Source organism: Camarhynchus parvulus, chromosome 3, assembly GCF_901933205.1.
Source record: "Camarhynchus parvulus chromosome 3, STF_HiC, whole genome shotgun sequence".
Classification (NCBI taxonomy): domain Eukaryota; kingdom Metazoa; phylum Chordata; class Aves; order Passeriformes; family Thraupidae; genus Camarhynchus; species Camarhynchus parvulus.
In genome coordinates, this window is record NC_044573.1 from 95526414 (window position 1) to 95547242 (window position 20829).

The 20829-nt window shown below is 38.6% G+C and overlaps 1 protein-coding gene across 1 annotated transcript in view; it reads left to right on the forward strand.

The window, feature by feature from the left end:
* LMBRD1 (LMBR1 domain containing 1) overlaps positions 1–10007 on the forward strand; it is a 68254-nt gene extending 58247 nt beyond the window's left edge. Inside the window, exons 15-16 of the mRNA XM_030944972.1 lie at positions 7782–7873; positions 8034–10007. Of these exons, the coding sequence (XP_030800832.1) occupies positions 7782–7873; positions 8034–8150 (209 nt within the window). The 3' untranslated portion in view covers positions 8151–10007. The remainder of the gene's footprint in view (positions 1–7781; positions 7874–8033) is intronic.
* The last annotated feature ends 10822 nt before the right edge of the window (positions 10008–20829 follow it).

The window sequence follows — 20829 nt, forward strand, 5'->3', positions numbered from 1 at the left end:
AGTGTTCAGTAGCTCAGGCTTTATTTTTGCCTGAATAAAGACTAGATATAGACATTGCTCAAGCTGGAAAGGGGGCCCAAATACGAATGCCAAAACAGGAGCATATTCTGTTTCTCTTCTAGAGAAATGCAGGAAATGTGCAAAGGGAAACCACAAGCAAGTTTCTAAGAACCCTCTATTATTATTATATTAGTAGTTTTGTATGAAGAGTTGTATGACTGTAGGTTATCACTTCCAAACTGTTGTTCTAAATTAATTAATTTGAAAAGTTACAAAATGCCTAACATAAAGTGAGGATTTTAGTGAGTACTTTACATTTTCCTGTTGCTTTGTGAATGACTTCACTAGTACTTTACCCTGAATCTATACTTAAACCTAACACTTTCTAAGTCCTCTATAACCATAAGAACTCCATATAGATAAGCACAGTGGTGCATGTCTGAGCACAGAAAACCCTGTTTGGCACCTGTAAACAATATGAACAGCTAAGACTGCTATAAATATCTTTTTGCAGTACATTGTTCACTGACATGCAGGTCTAGATATGTCAATTCCAACAATTATTTTTCCTAAAGGAGGAGGTTTTGATAAGAGTGAAAATAGTAGGTTAGGCTGTCTTCTGCTTCCTTTGTAGAGTTGTACATCTGTGTTCATCCCTAGAGTATTGCCTTTGATGTTTATCACTGGCTATATCTTTATGATAAGAATTGCTTGCCTCTAGTTACTTTAAAATAAGGTTTTCAAGGGAGACTCAGAAAATGCCTCTTGAAGAACTTCAAGTTTAAGGAGGCAGTTCGTAGGTGTGAAGTAACAATTATGGCTTGTCTTGAAACCCATGTGGCCAGTGCTAGTAATTAACCTGAATTGTACACAATGTTTCAATGGATCTCTACTTTCAACAAAAGCACTGAGAATACTTTTTCCATCAGCAGGCTGATCCAATGGTTTATTGCTTCCCTGTAGAAACTGGGCATTATATCTCTTTGGAATTAAAGTGGCTTCAGATTTAGCTTTTGGCTAATGCTGTACCTTTTCACTTTATACATGGACTTGTAGCATTAGTATTTTCCTCACTCGAGGGTACTTAATAAACATTAAAATTAAGTCATCCTTTAAACTTATGAAAAAATGAGATTAACAGGTTTAGCTCTTCAAATCTCGTTAAATGTTTTTCACCTAGCCTGTTAATACATGCAAATCTTGGCATCCTCACAGATTCTCTGAAACCAAAGTGAAATAGAAATCTTATAGCTAGATGAAATTTTGCATTATAATGCCATAACTGTGCTAGGATGAACTCCAAATCTAAAACAGCCAAAAAAGGACCGACAGACTCTCTGAATATATAGAGGGAAGTGGTGAAAACTCTTGCTATGTTTGGATAAAGTTTGTTTGTGCTTGGTTGTAAGACCCAGAACCTTCTTTCTACAACTACATCCTTCATTCATACATAAATGCAAATCCTGTTCCTACATGTCACTTCATTTAAATTTGACTGTTGGGGAAAAAAATGGGACACCCAGATCATTCAATAAGACAGTACTTTTATTATTTAGCATTAAGAAACTTTGATTAGTGGCTTTTTTCTTCTTTTGGCACAGAATCTTGGAGAATCCTACTGGAAGCCTCCTTATGCTATGAAGCCCTGCTAGCACTGGTGTGACTTAAAAATTCTTGAGCCATTTAATAACATTCATAATGTGTAATTATCATTAAGAAATTTTGTGACCACTGCAGTTGTTTGTTTACTGTAAAATAACTGCAAATAGCTATTGGTTATCCAGATTTGTAACTTTTGTTACAAAATCAGATCTATTTGTTGTAAAGCCAAACTGATTCACGTTGATTACTTTTTTTTTCAGTCTGTCTAGTTTTGTATCAGGTTGTGTTTGATTTGCAGATAGACCATGAGAAGTATCATACACAATTTACCTGTAGCTTGAAGCACTGAAAAAAACCACAGAGTTTGCTTTCTAAATAATTTGTCCCAAATACCTTTTTCAGGCTCCTCATTAGTTCCTGGTTTCCAGGTTTCTGGCTCTTCCATAGCCTGCTAAATATTTTCCTTTGTCAGGATTTGATTCCAGACCTACTGAGCAGCTTCTGTTGAATAAGATAGCTTTTTGGACTGGACTTATCTGGCTACACTTTTGGTCTCTACAGGTCTAATTTAGGTGCCATCTCACTACCACTTCCAGCTAAGCAAGAAAAAGCTGCACCAAAGCCAGACAACTGGGATGAAACAGCAGGCAGCTTTTTTTGCTTGTATGTTAGACCTAGATTTTAGAAGATTTTAGATAGCTGCAAACTGTTGTTTAACATCTGAGTGATTTGACACTCATGCTTCTGTTGTGCTGTGTAGTACTTCAAAGTGCTGTCAGCTTGAAGTGTTGGAAGCTTAGTGATTCACATCCCTAAGTGGGGAGTTATTGTAGCTACATACAACCAGTTGGGAAATATTTTCAGATCCCTGCTATATGTGAGTAGTATGTGTTCCAATATGCTTTTCAGTCTGATAAGGGATTAAAGGTATAATTTTATTGCAAAGTTAACCTTGAAGCAAGTGGTGCTGAACCTGTTTGATACTGGCATTATTGTGAAAGCTGAATGAGCGATGAATTGAAATTTAAACAGTTTCTGGGAGAAGTTAGGTGAGAGAAAGATAACTGGTATGGGATGCCCCAACCCAAAAGTTATAAAAGCTTTGTTTAGGTGATTAATTTTAGCTTGTGAAACCAGAGAAGTAGCAACAGTAGAGGGGCTGGATTGTCAAGTGCAAAGACAGGCTCAGCAGCTGAATGAGGCTACTATTAATTCTGTGTGTATATGTATATGTGTGTGGGCATATATATCACAGCAGAGAAGAATATGGAATAAGTGGGGATATGCTCAAAGAGTATATTTAGAAAACACTTGTAGAAGCTAATGACTAAGGGGCAATTAAAAATGTAGCAATTTTTTGCTGTTTAGCCAACAAGAAAAGAAAAAAAATCCTGTATTTGTGGCTGGGGCAGCTGTTGCTGCCATTCCATGAATCTGTTTCCAGAGAAATGTGGAAGTGATATATGAAATACGGTCTTTACCATAAACTTCTGTGGACTTTGGAAGCACTGGAGTGACCTGAACACTATGAAATGTTGATCAAGATGTTAGGTTGTGAGATGATAGGTAGAAAATGGGGAAATTTTTAATATACCTGTTAATATCCTTCTGTAGAGACTCCTGAAGCTTGCTTTGTCTCAACAATTTGATCTGTGATACAAAGCCATACCTAGAACCTTCAAACAGCAGCTCCTTTTTGCAATAACTTGCAAAAAGCTTGATTTATTGACAGCAAGGTTTGGATTTTTTGGCAGCAAGGCTGTATGAAATAAGTATTTGTGGATACCTGTATGCCTTCAATATTTCTAGGGTCTGAAATTTTGCAGTGCTTAGATGTTCAAGCACAGGAAGGATGCAGATTTTCCTTTGGAAGTAGTTTTGAGTCTATTTTAAGTAAAACTAAGTTTTGCTTGAATCTGGGGACATAGACTTCATCTGTCTTTGAATAACATTATCGCTCTGGGGTTTTCTATCCAAAAATACCATTGTTATTTAGATTTGTGTTGTCAATATCTCCCTTCATGTCATGATTTTGAGTACATGCAGGACCAAAGAGGTAATCTGGTCCAGCCCCCCAGCAAGGGGCAAGTAGAGCAGGTTTCTCCCATCCATCCAGCTTTGAATTTCTGAGGGACAGCCTGCTTCAATGTTTACCTATGCTGATTGCCTCTCCTACTATTTAATAGGTGTATTTCTTGCTGCAGCTCTGTCATCTGTTGTACTGTAATGCAGGTCTAGGAGGAATCTGATTTATTACTTTGTAAGTCCCCACTAGACAGCAGAGCAGCAGTAAGACGCACCTGCTAGCACCTTTACTTCAAGCTGAAAGAGCTTCATTGTCTTCTGTGTGCTCTGAGCTGTTGCAGTGGTCCTGCACTAGATTTGCTTCAATAAGTCAATGCTGCTTTTGTACTGGGCAGCCCATAGTGGCACCACTGCAGATGCAGTTTGTCACAGTGGTAGAACTGATCAGGTTCATGGGGTTTCACTGCATTCCAGATAGTGAAGCCTGCTACTCAGTTACACTTTTGAGTTACAGATGAACACTGGTAGCTACATGTTCTGTTTGTCTAATGGGAGATGAGGTCACTTTCTGCACAGTTGCATTTCATCTGGCCAGCCCTGAGCCTGCACTATTGCATGGTGTCACTTTGTTCCAGGTGCAGGGCTTCTGTCTCCATTCAACTTTGAGGACTGTTTCAAGGGGCTTGAAAACAGCCCTCTTCCAAATCTGACCATCTAGTGTGTTGGACCTCTGCTCTTTATTTCTCCCCAGTTTGATCTATGAATTTACAGAGGGTATAATCTGTGTCATTATCTAGTTGATTAATAAGCAGGTAAAACAAGTGTACAGTATTGACTTTCAAATAATGCCAATGTTTATAAATTACTGTCATGGTTTGACACTGGCACAATGCCAGTGCCCCATGAAAATATACTTCCCTGGTGTTCGCTGTGAGATGTGACCAGGAAATAAGCAAAGCAGGCCTCTACCTTAGAAAAAAAAGTTTATTAACTAAACTACAAAAGGAAAAAAACCACACACACACACACACGCACACACACACCTGGAAAATGAAAACTCCACAAAAAAAACATTTCCTCCTCCCCCCCACCACATTTCCAATACATCTTCCAAATTTCAAGTCTCCATCCATCACCCTGTAAATACTCAATTTCAGTCCATCAAGAGGAGAGGAGTCCTTCCTGGGGCCATGGTGACCTCTTCCTTGCATGCCCAGCGCTCTCACCACTGGACATGGAACAGAGCTGCTTCAAGGGTTATCCTTTTAAGGGTGCTTTGACCAGTTCCAAAAAAAGCACAGTTTTCTCTCATCTCGGGACCTCTTGTCCCCCCCATACTTGTCTACCCCCTGGGGCCGGGGGTCTCCAAAACTGAACCCTCTCAGTTCTGAGCCATCGCCTCCCCCTGGATGCAGCCTCTGTGTCGCAAGGAAGCATGGTTCTGTCCATGGCTGTACCAAAAAGAGTCCAGCAACCAGCTACTCCATCATCTCTTTCCGGCCTCTTCTTTACTCTCCCAGCCTCACTCACTGCTCCGACTGTCATTCTCTTGCCCATTTCCTCTTTATCATCCACTCCATCTCCCCTCCAGGAAAGGTCCAAATGCTCTGTGAGGTCTTCATTGTCCAGAAAGGGGTTAACAAACTTCTGCACGCGGCCAGGCTCCTTCCCTGCTGCACTCCCCCCTTCCCCCTCCTTCTTCACAGGCTGATATCACTTCAAGGCCACAGGCCCGTACCAGCTTTCTCTCTCTCATCTTCTAGCTGGGGGGTGCTGCCCAAATCTTCTCAGGGCCTCTCTCCCTCTGTCTCTCCTGGGGGGGGCTGCCCAACGCCTCCTGGTGCCCCCCACCACCCTTCCATCCTGAGGGGTCAGGCCTACCTCTGCCGGGCCGCAGGTTTTCTCCTCCCCCGCCCAGCTCGAAGCCGGGCAGGGGAGGCCTTGCCTCTTTGCTGGCCGGAAATCAAAGAGAGAGCCCAAGGGAGTGCTCTGCTTCTAACCCCTGTGTTCTCAGAGGCACATCCACCCTCAGTGGCCAAGCCTGGTGTCAATTTAGAATCTGAACACCTATTGGCCTCTGGCCACTCCATTCCCAGAAAACCTGCTTCCTGTAAACCCACGACAATTACATTGTTCACAACAATTTGTAACTCTTCCCTAAGAAACCATTTCCTTGAACATACTTTTATGAAAGCTTACTGTGTTTTGAGATGTACAAAAGACTGACCTCATCAGCAAGTTCTCACAATTTGAGTTTTCTGTGCGCACAATCACGTTTTAGAATTTAATATTTGGCTTTGAACAGAATTATCATTGTAATTCATCATAAACTAGCTAATTCACTTCCTGAAAGAAGCCTTAATTTGAAAATAGCACATTAAATGTAACTATTTCTTACCATAATGAAAAACTTCATCAGTGGACTCAAAACGAAAAATAGTTGACTCTTCTGGTAGTCATGACTATTTGTACTTGTTATTCTTAATTTTAAAAATTGCTTTGTCTTGAATCCTGGCTGTTTACCTTTGTTCCTTGGTCAGCACTACATATGTGCATCGAAGATAGTGTATTTTTTAAATGGTAGCATTTAAAAAAATACAAAAAAAATCGAAAATGCAAAAAAATACAATGTCTGTTGGAGGCTTGGTAGCTTCCCATGTGTACTTTTTTCCACATGATCAAGATACATCTAATACTCACATTGATCATTCTGGATAGCAAGTAGCTATCTTAATTTAGGCTATTCATTATAACTTATTCTACATTGAGTCATATGGAGGAATCAGTTAATGAAAAATGTCATGTCAGCCTATTAAGTAACATTTGTTCAGAAACAATAGCTAAAATTTAGTTATCTGCTGTTGTAATGTAGCATAGAAATATTCTCGCAAGGTCAAACTATTCCAAAATATTTATCATAATCTAGTTAATCCAATTATTATAGAGTGCCATCTGAAGGTCTTTTAGTTGTTTTTTAATTCAAGTAACCAGCTGGAGAGCTGCAGATGGTATTGACAATATTATCTTCAATTCTCAAGTATCTTCACCAGCATTTCTTCCTTAGATGGCTGTGAAAAGTGAGCTATGTAATCATGTAAGTAGTGTATCACTCAGAGCTTTAGAAGGCAGGAAATCTTTATTTCAACTGCACCTGGGGAATATTTCCCAATCTGGGGTCTGAACTCAGGGACAAACCAGCAGTTTTTAGGTTGCTTACTTTCTCTGGTGTTCAACATGTTCGCACACCAACTCCTGTTCTGAAATGACCTTTAGGTGGGGTTTGAAGCATAGTAAGCATAGTATAAAAAAACAAGCCAACCAACCAGGAATTGATATTTTACCTTATCCTGAACTCAGTGCATGCCCTTCCTTGCATTTGAGAGATGAATGAACTGGCTTGCATGTGCTGCTGGCCATCCTGTAGCATGACCCCTTGAATGCCACAGGTTCAGTGTCCTGTACAAGCCTGTACTCTCTCTATCTGCGTGTTGAAAATTGCTTGGAAATTTGATTCTTAATTTTAAAATCTCCCAGTTAGAAGTGAAGAAAAACACACCTGCATCAGAAAATCCTACTTCAGTATTCTTGTTGTTAGAGAAGTAAGGTTTAACCAGTACAATCAGGTCTTGTGTACAAATAAGTCTTCTGTTATCTGGGTTGCAAAAGGCCCAGTACATGCTGGAGTTTTTTTGTGTACATGTAATTAACTGACTTTTGATTTTTACAAAACTTATATAATCCTGGTAGCAACACAGTTTTTCAGAGTTCTAAAATGTGTGTTTTAATCCAGAACCTGCTTTGTATGGCTGTGGTTTTATATAAAATGGGAAGTGAGTTTCCTTTTGGACCAATTCTAGTTAATCATTGACACATCTGCATGAGAAATTGTCCCAAGTAGTAATAGGGTTACCTATGTAACTTGTAGCTTTGTGTAACCTGTCATAGTCACTCCACCATAACAAGTGTCCTTTTTGTATACATTCTTGGTGGTAAATTCTCCTCCTTCTTGGTAGGAGAGTAAATTAGATGTAATAGAGTGTAATTGTTCTGCAGAGTTAAATATTGCTAAATGTTGCTAAAATATTATCCTACTATATGGTATTAAGCTGATTTTGTTGTTCTGTGTTAATCAGTACTATTTCCTTTCAATTTAGATCAGTGTATTGTCACTCGGACGTACCTGTTTCTTCATAAATTTTGGTTCTTCAGTGCAGCCTATTACTTTGGGAACTGGGCATTCATTGCAGTAAGTACTTGGAATTTGGAGACCTCTGAACTGAGCTGGGTAATTTACAGTAGTTGTCATTGCATCATTTGTATCACCACACTGCAATTTGTTTTACTTACATTGCATTTATATGCCCCTGAACTCAATAACAGTAACACTTTTTACTTTAAATTTGCAGGTCTTTTTAATTGGATTAATTGTTTCATGCTGCAAAGGCAAGAAATCAGTCATTGAAGGTGAAGTAGATGATGATGATTCAGATATGAGTGATGAACTGTCTGTTTATTACCATTGACAACCTTTTGCCTTCAAGATGAAAAAATGTAAAATTACATTGAGAGTCATGCCCGTGTGGAACTTGTATCCAGATAAGCATCTTTGCACCTGTAAAAATAAATGAAATGAGTGTACTCACTGAAAGGGATAAAAAACCTGAATATCACTTTGAGTATCACTGTTAAATGAGAACAAATGTTGAAGCTGACCTTGAATAATATATAGAAAATATTGTTTTATGATTAAACATATGTGTAACCTTCTGATGTATAATTTGATGAACTGTTGTAACTACTTCATAATTCACGATGCTTTTCTGTTAACTTAGGTTTTCTTAAATACTTTCATGCTTAACTTGTAGGACTTTTTTTATTCATAAATACAACTAAAATCCTGCAAAACAGTGCAAATAGTGCAGGAAAGATTTGGATGAAGTTTACATTTTCAGAAGGACTTGACTTTTGCATTGGTTTTGCTGTGATTTCTGTATAAAACTAGAGCTAACAAGAGACTTTCCATTAAAGTATGCCAAAAATATTGTTTAAATGGTGAGTTTTCAATCTGTGAAAAATAAGTAATTTTCATACTGTGATTTCCACTGAGTTACCATGGAAATCCTCAGGTAACTATGAGATGGCTTTTGCTCTCTCAAAGGAAGTCATAGTGTAAATTACAATATTCAGCACTGATGCATTGTTTTAGTATGGTTAAGTTCTGAAACTTCCAGGTGCCTGATCTAGTCATAACCAATGGAATAATTAAGATGTGATTAATTTTTAACTTATTTTTCTCTTTAATGCAAATTGTCTAGTTTGAAGTTCTTTCAATATTTAAAGTAAATGTTGTCAATTTGTTTACAAACCAATATGTTTATATAAACACAGTTCAGAAATATTTTTGTCATTCGTGTTGTCTTTGCAAATTAATCCTATTTTAGCTATATAGTTACTGAGCTGTATTTCTAAGGATGAAAAAAATCTTCATATATCCTTTGACAGACTCTGAAAGAGAAAATGTTTACAAGGACAGGTTTTTAAGTTCTAATGCCACCTGAGGGACATTGCAGTCTATGCAAGCACATGGAAAGGTTATTAGTCTTTTTTATAAGACTAATTGTTAAATAGCTATTAGAATGTAGGGTAGTTATTAATATTATGTCTTGCTGTCATGTTTGCAAACACTAAAGTTATCTCAAGAACAATCTACCTATTTCTGCAGTATTTCAGAACAGCAGGCTCTCAGGTACTTCTGAATTCTAATTTAGTTTCACTATTGGAGAAAGTCTTAGGTGAGTTGTGTAGGTTGTGCAGGAACACAGGGAACTGATGTTTGGACTATCTGATTTTTGGAACAAAAAAACCTGATATCTTTTAACAAGCCTTGTGTGCCAACTGCTTCAGTAATGTAAATGTTGATGTGGCAGTGTGGAAGAATCACACACAGAATAAACTGAGTTGGAAGGGACCCACATGGATCATGGAGTCCATCTCCTGGTGTTGTAGGGGGCTCGTATGCTGAAAATACACAGTCAGGTCTGCTCAACTAATATCAGTCAGTCTGTTTGCTGTCAATGTGACATTTGAAAGGACAGAAATGTATTCAAACACTGAGAGTAGGTACTGAAATTTGACTAGGTAGTCTGAGCTGTCTGACTAGAATTAGCTGAATATTATTTAAACATGACAACTGGAGAAGCTTGCAAGGAATTAGTTATAAGGAGTTCAAGTAATTCAAACAGAAGGTAGAATGTGATGTTGACTGTCTGGAAGCTGCATCCAGAGCATAGCAAGAACTTGGAGTATACTTAATTGTAGATGCCCTAGTGGAAAGCTTACCAGAGATAATTTAAATAAAGTTAACTGCTCAGATGTCCTCCTTTCTGGGTTTTATTAATTTGTCATCTTCAGTTTTAACCAAAAATTGTCATTTCCTTCTTACAGGTTTGTTTGAAACATAGCTGTGCGGAGTTATATCTATTCTGCCCTAACTTTGCCCTGGGGAGATCACTGCTCATTTGGGGAGGATTGTTGGGAAGGTGTTGGTTTTGTGCCATGCAGCTGCTTCATGCTATGTGCAGGCCTAGGGGATCACTGGCCAAGATGCCTAGCCAGTGCCTAGGTACATTTTGTTATAGGTCTCTTATGTTTCTAGCATTTCCTTAATTTCTGGGAATTTCTCTCCAGTCCAGTTCTGTTTCCTGTATAAATAATCTATATGCAGTAATACAGTGATCTGCCTTTGAAATGGTGACTTTGTCTTTTTAATTGGAGGACTCAGTAAGTACCAGATCTTTTTATCCAAGTATTAATCAGATTTATAAGCAGCTCATTGTTAATTGCAGCTATCAAGAAGCAGGCTTCTCTAGGAGAGTTCAAAAGTTACTTCAGATATCTGCTGTCACCCTCTGTCATAGAAGCAGTAAATAACTGCCACCATTGATAATCAGAATTATTCGTCACCTGCCACATCCTCACTAAAATTTTTCAGGAGTTCAATGAACCATTTGACTGACAAGGTTTTAAAAGATTTTCCACGCAGTAATGTAATTGTAATGAATATACACTCAAGAATTCATCTCTAAATACTTCATGTGATGGAAACTTGACTTTTTAGCTGTACTGTGCCTTTAAAATGAACTGGAGGTGTTTTTGAAGTTTACTGTGTGAACTATAACTGTTTTTCTACATCCATTCTCACCCAGTCAAGAAACCTAGCAGTGAAGTTTAAGACAGCTGTGACCTAAAATACTTGGCTTTGATCAATACTTCCAAGAAACAGAACTTCCAGTATGTTTTCATTCTAGTTGTCTCTTGTGACCTCTTAAATACTTGCAGTTAGAACAATTCATTACTTTTCATCCTCAAAGTGCTGCTATAGCAGCACATCTACTCATTTCGCTGTTGAATATGAAATGATAATCCAGTTTTCTGCAGTTTTGGGAGCAAATTTGAACTTTGCAGTCATGTTACAATAGTGTTCTACCTTGCAAGCAAACATTTAATATCTTCAACTGAGTCTTCAGAGATCTGTTTTCTGGACTAAAGTCACTAAAAGACATCAGAATTTTTTTACTACTTTCTTTAAATGAGTGAATCCATGTCTGAAATGTGAGCTTTCAAAATTCTGTAGACCTGCCTTAAGTTACCTTTGTTGTTGCAACTCTAGTTAGATTCTACCATGTTGGATGTTCATGACCATTTAGAAACTAGAGAGCCTTAAATCTTGCTGACATGTCAAATAAAACAAGATTACTCAGAATATGTTGGATAGAATTCAACAACATGTGCCAAATAGTTTCTCATTTTGCTATTTGGACTACAGTGATTGGTCGTTTATTCAGAGTTCCAGGTCATAAGTATGGTAAAGCCTGTAATTGTTTGCTTGTTTCATATCTGAAGCTGAGAGTGTGCTGCAGATTTCCTGCTGATTGTCAGAAACAAGTGAAAAGCCTTTCCTGATAAAGATGAAAAGAAATACCTGCTAACTTTTTGTATTTTCTGCTTTAATTTCAGGAAAATGATTGCAGGGTAGGCTTGAGATTTTTGCACTGAACATTTTAATGTACTTCTGGGTAGAGTGTACCTGTACAAGAGCCATGCTGCAAAGGATGGTAATTGCATGCTCAGAAAATTTGACTATTTAAGCTGAAAGCTAATGAACCTCTTCAATGCTTATGATTTGCTTCTGAATAATCAGTGTAGACATAACTATGCAGTTTTTTTTGAGATATCTCCTACTGCTTAGAAACTGTATTTCTTGGATTTTCAGCTGTTATTTGGCTTTGTCAACACAAGTTAGAGTTGGACAGTTTGAGTTGACCTACAACAGAGTTTTGAAAAGCATTACCCCCCTGTAGAAACTATTATGTGGCTTATCCTAAAATAATGCTAAGTGCTGTTGTTATGCATAGCAGAGGTATGAAGTGTTTGTTGAAGTGTTTAAGGTAACTGGTGAGGTGTACAAGGTAACTTTTTTTCACTAACTAAGCAGATATTCAACCCTTGTGACTGCACTGACAGTTCTGGGCACAGGCAGGAAAATAAAGCCTTGCTTCAGAGATAAAGCAAAGGAAAAAAATATGTATCCCTTTCTAAAACTATCAAAATAATTTGAAATACTCAAGCTGTAACAGTTTTCAGGATCTCAGGTTAAAGATTATTGTTCATATTGAAAGTACTTCCATTTTTGTAGATCTGTTCTCTTGTAACCTTCTGCAAGGTCACTTTTCTTGCAGATAAAGCAAAGAAATGAAATTGAGAATTACTATCTCTTCTCCTGCAAATGTGTATTTTGAATGTACTTCCCAAAAGAAATAAAAGCCTTGTTTTGATTGTGGCAAGATACCATTTTCTATTAATACTCTAAACCAAATTCTGCTTCTAAATTAAGACACTTGCCAATTCTGGATAATTAAATGGATCAGAAGTTCTTCAGCTTTAGTGAGATGTGGTTGTTACAAAAATTATCTGGAAGCTGGGCTATTTTTAACTTCCTTCTATTCAAAGGGGTTGCATGAGTGATAGCACTTCAGACAAATTTATAGCTATAAAGAGGATTATTTCTTTTAAATAAACAGACAGTTGAAGCACATTTAACAAGCTGTATTTACAGCTGTCTTCCAGATTTACCTCTAGAAATGTGGTGCATTTAGGAGGTCAGACAGAAGAATTTGGGCTTGTAGAGGACTGGTAACAGTGGTAAGCCACAGATGTAAGTTTCATGATCCTTCTGTATTGATGTTGAGTCCTTATTTTGTATATTATAAACATCTGTGTTTTTTCATAAAGAAAATAGTGCAGGTTGCCTATAAAATAAAACAGCTTACTTTTTTTTGAGCATTTTTGCAAGACAGTTTCAAAATCCATATCGTGAGAATCCAAGTCTTGCATAAAAATGGAGATTGTGAGACATTCAAAGTAAATGTGAAGCTGAACAAGTGTGTAGTTCCTACTGAAATTCCAGTCTGGATATGATGCTTTTCACTAGAATGTGTGGAACTTCCTGCAAGGAAGTAAAATATAGATTAATACCTCTGCTTCTGCTACAATGCCTAAACATTAATCATGACATTACCGCTTGTGGAAATTATTTCTTCAGCCAAGAGTACTTCAGAGTCAGGACAGCAAGGACTTGGTGTGAATGACTAGGATATTTCTCACACACATAAGCCCCTTCCCAAACTTACAGCCTATGGACTCAGCACTATATTAGGCTTTTGAAGGAGTGTCCTGGGACATAATATATTTGATTCTGACACTTAGTATATAAGTTAAAGGTACCATATCAGGTCCAACAGTAAATCTAACACTACCAAGTCCACCAGTAAACCATGTCCCTAAGCAACACATCTACATGTTTTTGAATCCTCTGAGTTTTACTTAGTCTTCTTTAAACTTTTAAATTAAACAACGTTCAAATCTACATACTTATTTTATGCTACCTTTACAATCTTTCCAAATAAAAATGGTAAGATGCTGTTGACAAGTATATCTAATTTGCATGGAATGTTCTTTTGGAATTGGCTAATGAAGAAAACTTCTGTTTATTAAAAAAAAAGTGTTTTGTTCTATCTTGAGGTGCAAAGTCCTGAATCTAGAACAGCTTTTTTAAAACTTAAAAGTTGATTTCTTAACAATGGGTGTATCTTTCTAGTGCATGGAGAAAAAGAAATAACTGGAAAATATGAACTCTAGAGGATTCCTCATTTCCCAGCTATGAGACAGCTACCTTACTTTTTCAGAAATTTGTATCAAAGTAATGATATTCTTATTAATTTCATTGTCTAGAAAGATAATGCCTTTTTAGTTGTACAGAGACTGATATCTGAATATTCTTGGGTGATTTTCAAAAATGTTGAGTGGAGCTCCTGCTGAAAACATCAAGGGTTTCAGATCCTAGGGGATTTGGAACATGCTGCTTTGTGCTTGAAGAACTTAGGGAAAATATAAACCCAACTGTTCTCCTTTCTGTTCATGAAGTCATTAAATATATTAAAAACATGCTTTTAATGAATGGAATTTAAAATGCTATCAGTTTTAGGTATTTGAAACTACATTCCTGAAAAGTTAATATTTGACTAATTCAATCATTGTAAACAGGTTTCAGACCTACCTGCTCTTGTCCCTGGTTCTGAGAGGCAGCAGAAGGGTACTGTCAGAATTTATTATAGATCAATTGTAATCTTTCCTAAGCTATCTTTGAGCATAGAGTTGAGGGACTTAATAATAGAGGATGCGGCGTTTTTGTGGAGACTTTTTAATTTCTGGCTCTTAGTCCTGTGCTGTTCTGCTTGAGAGCTTGTCCAAATGGTACCTGACAGTATTCTGGAAGGGACTGACAGCTCTAGGAAGCAATTGTTCATAGAAAAGACAACGGTTGAGAGAGAAGACTCTTACATGTGCTAGATCCACAGCATTTAAAGCTTGCACCACAGAGATCTGCACTTCAGACACTGCTGTCTAACAGCTCAGTGCTGCTTCACTCCAGGTTGATTTGCATTGTGGGGAGTCTTTATGCTGCAGGGTTCTGTAAAGCAAAGCTGAGTGCTCAGAAAGGAGCTTGGTGGTTACAGGTGTGCAGGACCTCAACCTGATCTGTGGGTTTCTAAATTTTGGCCTATAAAGAGGTCTGTTGCTGACAGAGAATCAGATTTCTCTAGTCCATCACTGGACAGGTGATCTAGTTGAAGTTGTCCCTGCTCATTGCCAAGGAGGTTAGACTAGATGACCTTTCAGTTCCCTTCTAATCCAAACCATTCTGTGATTTTCTTCATGGAATCATAGAATCATATTCTTGATGAGTTAGATCTCAAGAGCTCTATCACCTATTTTGGAATGTGGCAAAGAGGAACATTTGGTAGAAGCTGAGTGGGTGTTGATCCTGGATGATTAGACCTTCCATTTTAGTTCTTTCACATTCATAGCAAAGGTAGATTAAAACATGTGGGCAGAATTTAGTCTGAGCAAGTCCTATCTGAAAACTGAGCCATTTAGCCATTTATTCCAGGTATTTCTGAAACTTAGTTCATGGGTTGGGTTACCAAACTTTCTACATAATCTCTAGTTAAGGTCCCTTGTATATTCAGAGATATCCTTCTCTGCAGATATCCTAATATCTGACGTGTTTTAAGTACAGATAATACACTCTACTTGATGCAGGCTGGCTGCAATATCTGCCCAGTACTGCTGCATCATTGCACTGTCCTCAACTTGTTTTCACACCTGGAAAAGAATCTTCATCACCGTGCTGCAAGGGAGAATTTTGTCCCTACTGTTCAATTGGATGTATTGCAGACTTCTAAACATCTCTTGACATCAAAAAGGAGAGTAGAAGCAGCAGCTTCTATAACCAATTGCTCTGTGGTGTGTTCACAAGGTAAAGGTGGTGGTCTGACCAGAGAGTGGTGCATCTGGCTGGCAGCAAATTAGAATTTTTCTAGTCTTGGACACATTCCAAGAATAGCTAAATTGGTCCTCCAGGCTTGAAGAAAAGCTGTATTGTAGCATAGTTCAACCTAAAAGTACATTCATTGCTCATCCAGCTATGTTGTCCTGCTGAACAAAAGGTTTTTCATGCTGTGGGACCAGTACTACCATGTGAAGTGTGTGGAGCCAGCACTGATGTGCAAGGCATGCTGAGCAGACAAATGGTGCCAGTTCCAAGTGGTAACAGTAGAAATCCACATCCTACCAACTGGAGTCCTGTCTTCTGGAGATGAAGCATGTCTATTTTTTGTCTCAGGAAAAGCTCAAGATCAGCATCCTGACAAGCTGGCATCCTCCTACAGTGGAGCAAGGAGCTGTTTTAATGCCTTTCAACTGCTTCCACAGATTTCCGGTGCCACGGTAGAAATCATGTGAGGATGGTTCTGTCTCATCCTCTTAGCAGTGTGTGAACAGGCCCTGTTTTGACAGGCTTGCTGGATGTGTGTTCACAGTTCCCAGTAAGGCTCTCAGGTCCCATGCCAAAGACACGGTGATAAGTACGTCATTCAGATTTGGCAAATCTATCATTGGGCTGGATGAATAATGTGGAGAAGGGCTGCTCTTCATGCATGTGAATTTCTGTCTTCAGGAATGTACTGAAATAGAAATGTTTTCATATTAGTGTCCTGTTTTAGGCCAGTGCCTGAAAAAATCTTTGTAGCAGCAACTCTGAGCTGTCTGATACGATGGGGATGCTTTGAATTGAAGAGCTCATCTCATAAAAAAATGTAGTGTATTACTCCTGGTAGTGTTACATTTAATCTTATTTCATGTGCTTCTGACAGGCTTTATTTAGATTTACCTATTCCATTTAAATTAAATACAGGACTTAACACACTGTTCTCCAATAACAAATTTTTTAAACTTTTTCATATAAGATTTTCCATTTGTTTTTCAGCCTATATTTATAATGCTTTTCCGAGACTCTAATCCAATCCTGTGGGCAAATGATCTTTAAGTACCTTGAGAAATCCACTCATTTTATGTAATAACACTGCAAAATTTATCCTCAGGTAGTGTTGGAGCTCCATTAAATAATCTGGTTGCGTAGTTGAATTCTCCTAAGTCATGATCCTCTCATGGATAAAACAAACTATATGTTCTGGCTGTACCTTGTGCCCTATTGTTGCTCTCTGTGTATTGTTTGGACTCTTTCCAAAACCATTCCTGATGAGTCTTTTGCAGATCCTGAGCTCTTTAACTGAAAAAAAGATTATGCTGCTAGTTGACAGATGTACTTTTTTAATTTCCCTTACATTTCATCACAGCTCATACAGCATCATTATTTTTTGAAATATGCTAGTACTCCTAAATCTGTAGTGCTCCTATGTGAGTTTTATAACATTGCAGTTATAAAACTTTACATGTTGGCCTTGAGTGTTAAATTGCTTGGATGAGAGCTGTTCTCCATACTGAAATGCATTCAGCTAGCTGCTCTTGTTCCTGCTGTGCTGAAGAGGATCCTGCTCTGTAGGCACCTACAGTGGCAGTCATCAATATGAAGGAAAAAATAAAACTCTCTAATGTGCTCCACTCGGGAGTTTGTCAGATTCTCTCTGAAGTTGCCCAGCTCCAGCAAGCCATAGCCAGTTTTTAACTATCCTTAAAGCACTTCTAGTTCTTTGCTGTAGAGTTATTATCTTCCAAGAGCAAGTAATGAGTCATATTGTTTGCATATTATGTGTTCATGTGATTAGTTCTTAGTTATGAAAAATGCTCTTCCACAACAATGAAGTTTAATTTTAAAAAGTTCCTAGGGTGGGAATGGTTGTGCCAAAGTATTAAAATAACTTCCATTATGTCTCATCTTGCCCCAGAGATAGGAATGTGAAGCATAATTTTCATAACGTGGACACTTCTGTAACATTAATAAAATGTGTAGTTTGGTGTAGCATATAAAGTTTAGTGTCAGTTATGTTGTATTTATACAGAATTCTCAGAAGTGGCGGTTATAAACAGCCAAGGGAGTTCTCAACCAAGGGAGTTCTCACTCTCAATTTTTTAACTAGTGAAATACAAAAGTATATATGTAGAAGTGAAACGGTGCCTATTTGTATTAAGAATAATCATACATTGTCCCTTGAGTAAGGAAACAATAGGATGAGTATGAAATTGAGTCATGCTGAACTGCTTTAGTAGCTTGCTGCCAAAAGGGACTGTCTCTGCATATTCCTGCATCATGTAGTCCTCGCTTAATCTGTTTGAGAGCTCACTCAGTCTGCTACTGTAACAGCAGCTAGGGAGCAGAAAGGAGGGAGACCTAAGCGTGAGTGGAGTGGGGTGATGAACTGGGGAATGATAGTGACTGACCTCAGGACAGCCAGCAAGTGATCACATTGTAAGGCTCTTTAAGAAAGATTTTCTATCTGTGTAAGACTCCAGAAAGACAACTGTAAGAACTAAGGTGCTCCACCAGAAAAAGAGAAATGTCTGTCAGGACAGCAGACTTGGGTATTAAGGTGGATGTAATGCTGGAGGTCACTTGTCTAGCTAAGGGATATCTATGTCTTAGGGAAGTCTGGTTGCCAAGGGCTTCTTTTCTTGCCCCTTCTCTTTCTCTACCTCTGCCTGTCATCATTCTGTCATTTTATGTAATTTGTACTTATGTACTGCTAATATATGGTGTCCTTTTGGCTTCTTCTTTTTTTTTTAAATATTTTTGGAATGTTTTGCTATACTATGAGTTGAAATAAAAGTGGTCTAAATGGCAAGTTGATAACATGACATTTGTCACCCAAAGATGCAGCAGATCCCTGCAATGCCTTGGCTATGCCCAGATCCATTCCATGTTGTTCAGGTATCCAGAGAGCAACAGACTTGCATGGACTAGGGAACAGCTGTCACCTGCAGAGAGAGAAGCCAGGTTTTTTTTGACAGGTCACCGCAAAGGGATTTTTGAGTTGTGTTGAAGCACTGCAGTGCACATTTGACCCTTGAGAGTCCACAAGGAACTGATGAGATCGGTGAGCTGACTGACTTGTCATTGCCTGCCAGTTCCTTGGAATGTGAGTGTGTTTGCGCTGCTTGAGCAGGTGGGCTCAGAACTCCTTATGGAGTAAGTCAGGCTCAATTACATGCCTAAAGGGGGAGCTCAGAATCATCTTTGAGACAAAACTAAAAGGGAAGGGCTTTCATTCCAGGAAAAGATAATCCTGTGGACATCAGAAAACAGGGAAGGACTCATCTGGAATCTCTGGCGACTCAGGAATCTCAACATGCATTGCCTAAGGCCATCAGAGGATTTCCTAAATTTTTGTTGAGCCACTCTTCACTGAAAGGGTCAGTTAGCAGACTTTTGTGTGCTGGTGCCCGAAAGATTTGATCCATTGATGAAAAGGTGAAATTTAGCTTTGTATTAAGATAGACACACTAAGAAGGTACTTCAGTAAGATACTACCAGTTGGGTTAAGTCTTTTGAACTTTGTTCTAAAATTGAACAGATTCCTCTGCTGCTGCCTGCCCAAAACCTGTCCCACTTCCCCATCCTGCCCAAAAAAAGGCTGATGAAATATCAGACTCTTTCAGCTCTTTTGGGTATGTCAGTGATGATGTGTCACAAGATTGAAAAAAAAGGCAAGTTGAGTGTTTCCTTCACTTGTAGAGCTGAAAGTAGTATTCAGAAAAAGCCAGCCCCATCAGCTTCTAAGAAAAAATGGTTGAATAGTTGGTAGGTACTTGTCAGCTTCCCAGCAGATAAGTAATAGTTGCCATAGATTAACTGAAATCAGTTCCCTACCCTGAGAAAAGTGTGGGCACTGTGGACAGGGAAAGGCATTTTGACAGTCCTGATAGTGTTTTGATAAGGAATCTTGGGGAAACCTCCTGGAGCCTAAATGCAGAAGTGATTGGAGAATTGCACTCAAAAGGTGTTAACTGATCATTAATAAACCCAGAAAAATGTGTTAGGTTGGGTATTTTTGTCTTCCTTGTATTCAGTGTTATACTATAGTAACATTATGATTGGACCAAGATAATGAAATGTAGAATAGATTTAATAGGCCTGCAAATATTTTAAGTTTGAGGAGGAATACAAGCACTGTAGAATAAAATAAAGAATTTTTAGGAGTATGAATAATGAATTTTTAGGAGTTCTGAAAAATTACAAGAATGGTTGATCTGACCAGACAGAGCCAAAATAAAGAACAAATGGCTACTGGGTCTAGCTTAGAAATTTCTCTGAAAATTACTGTGCATTACAAGATGAACAAGTACAGTTTGAGGCTACAGTTTTTTTCAGCCCTCAGCAAATTTATGGGAACACATAAATGGGTAGCTGACCTTCAAGAACTGTGGAATCATTTTTCCACTTAGAAGTGTTAAGACTTGACCAGGAGGAATACATCCTACTGCTCTGGGTACGGCCTTTAAGAAGCTTGAGAGCAAATCAGATAAAATTCTTGTAAGGGTAACAGGAGTGATTAGGTGTCAAGACATGACTTGGAGGCACAGACTGGATAAACTTCTAGAATAACTGTTCAAATAGCAAGAACTGTGAACTTTTGGAACATGTTGTTTAGCAAAGTCATGGATGACCTATGTCTAACCTGTTCTTTTGCTTTTTTTAGAAGGAAGGTGGGGGTCTCAAGGCGCTGCAAAATCCTGTGTTATGCATCCAAATCCTTATGCTGTTAAAGACAGGCTTGCAAACATGTTGCCCAGCACACATTAGAGCCTGTATCTCTGACATCTGCCTTGTGAAGGTCTCTTCATCGTGAACAATGCTTCTAACCTGCTGTTCCAGATTTTCTGGTAGTCTCTGTTACTCCTTACAGGTGAGAGTATAAAGGTGTATTGGTTTGGCATGGCCTAGGTTTTGGTAGCAGGGAGGCCACGAAGATGGCTCCTGTGGGAAGCTGCTGGAAGCTTCCCACCATGTCAAGCAGAGCAAATCCCTGATGGCTCTGAAGATGGACATGCTGCTGGCCAAAGCTGGGCCAATGAGAGAGGTTGATAATGGCTCTGTGATGACATATTTAAGGAGAAAATCAAAACAAAAGTCACATGTTTTGCTTCTAGTCAGAGAAGAGGAGGAGGTGAGAACATGTGAGGCAAACAACATGGCAACACTAAGATCAGTGGAGACGGAGGGGCAGGAGGTGCTCCAGGCTCCAGAGCCAAGATTCCTGTGCAGGCCCTGGTGAGACCTTGCTGAGGCAGCTGTGCCTCTGCAGCCCGTGGGGATCCATGGGGGATGCAGAGATCCACCAGCAGGCC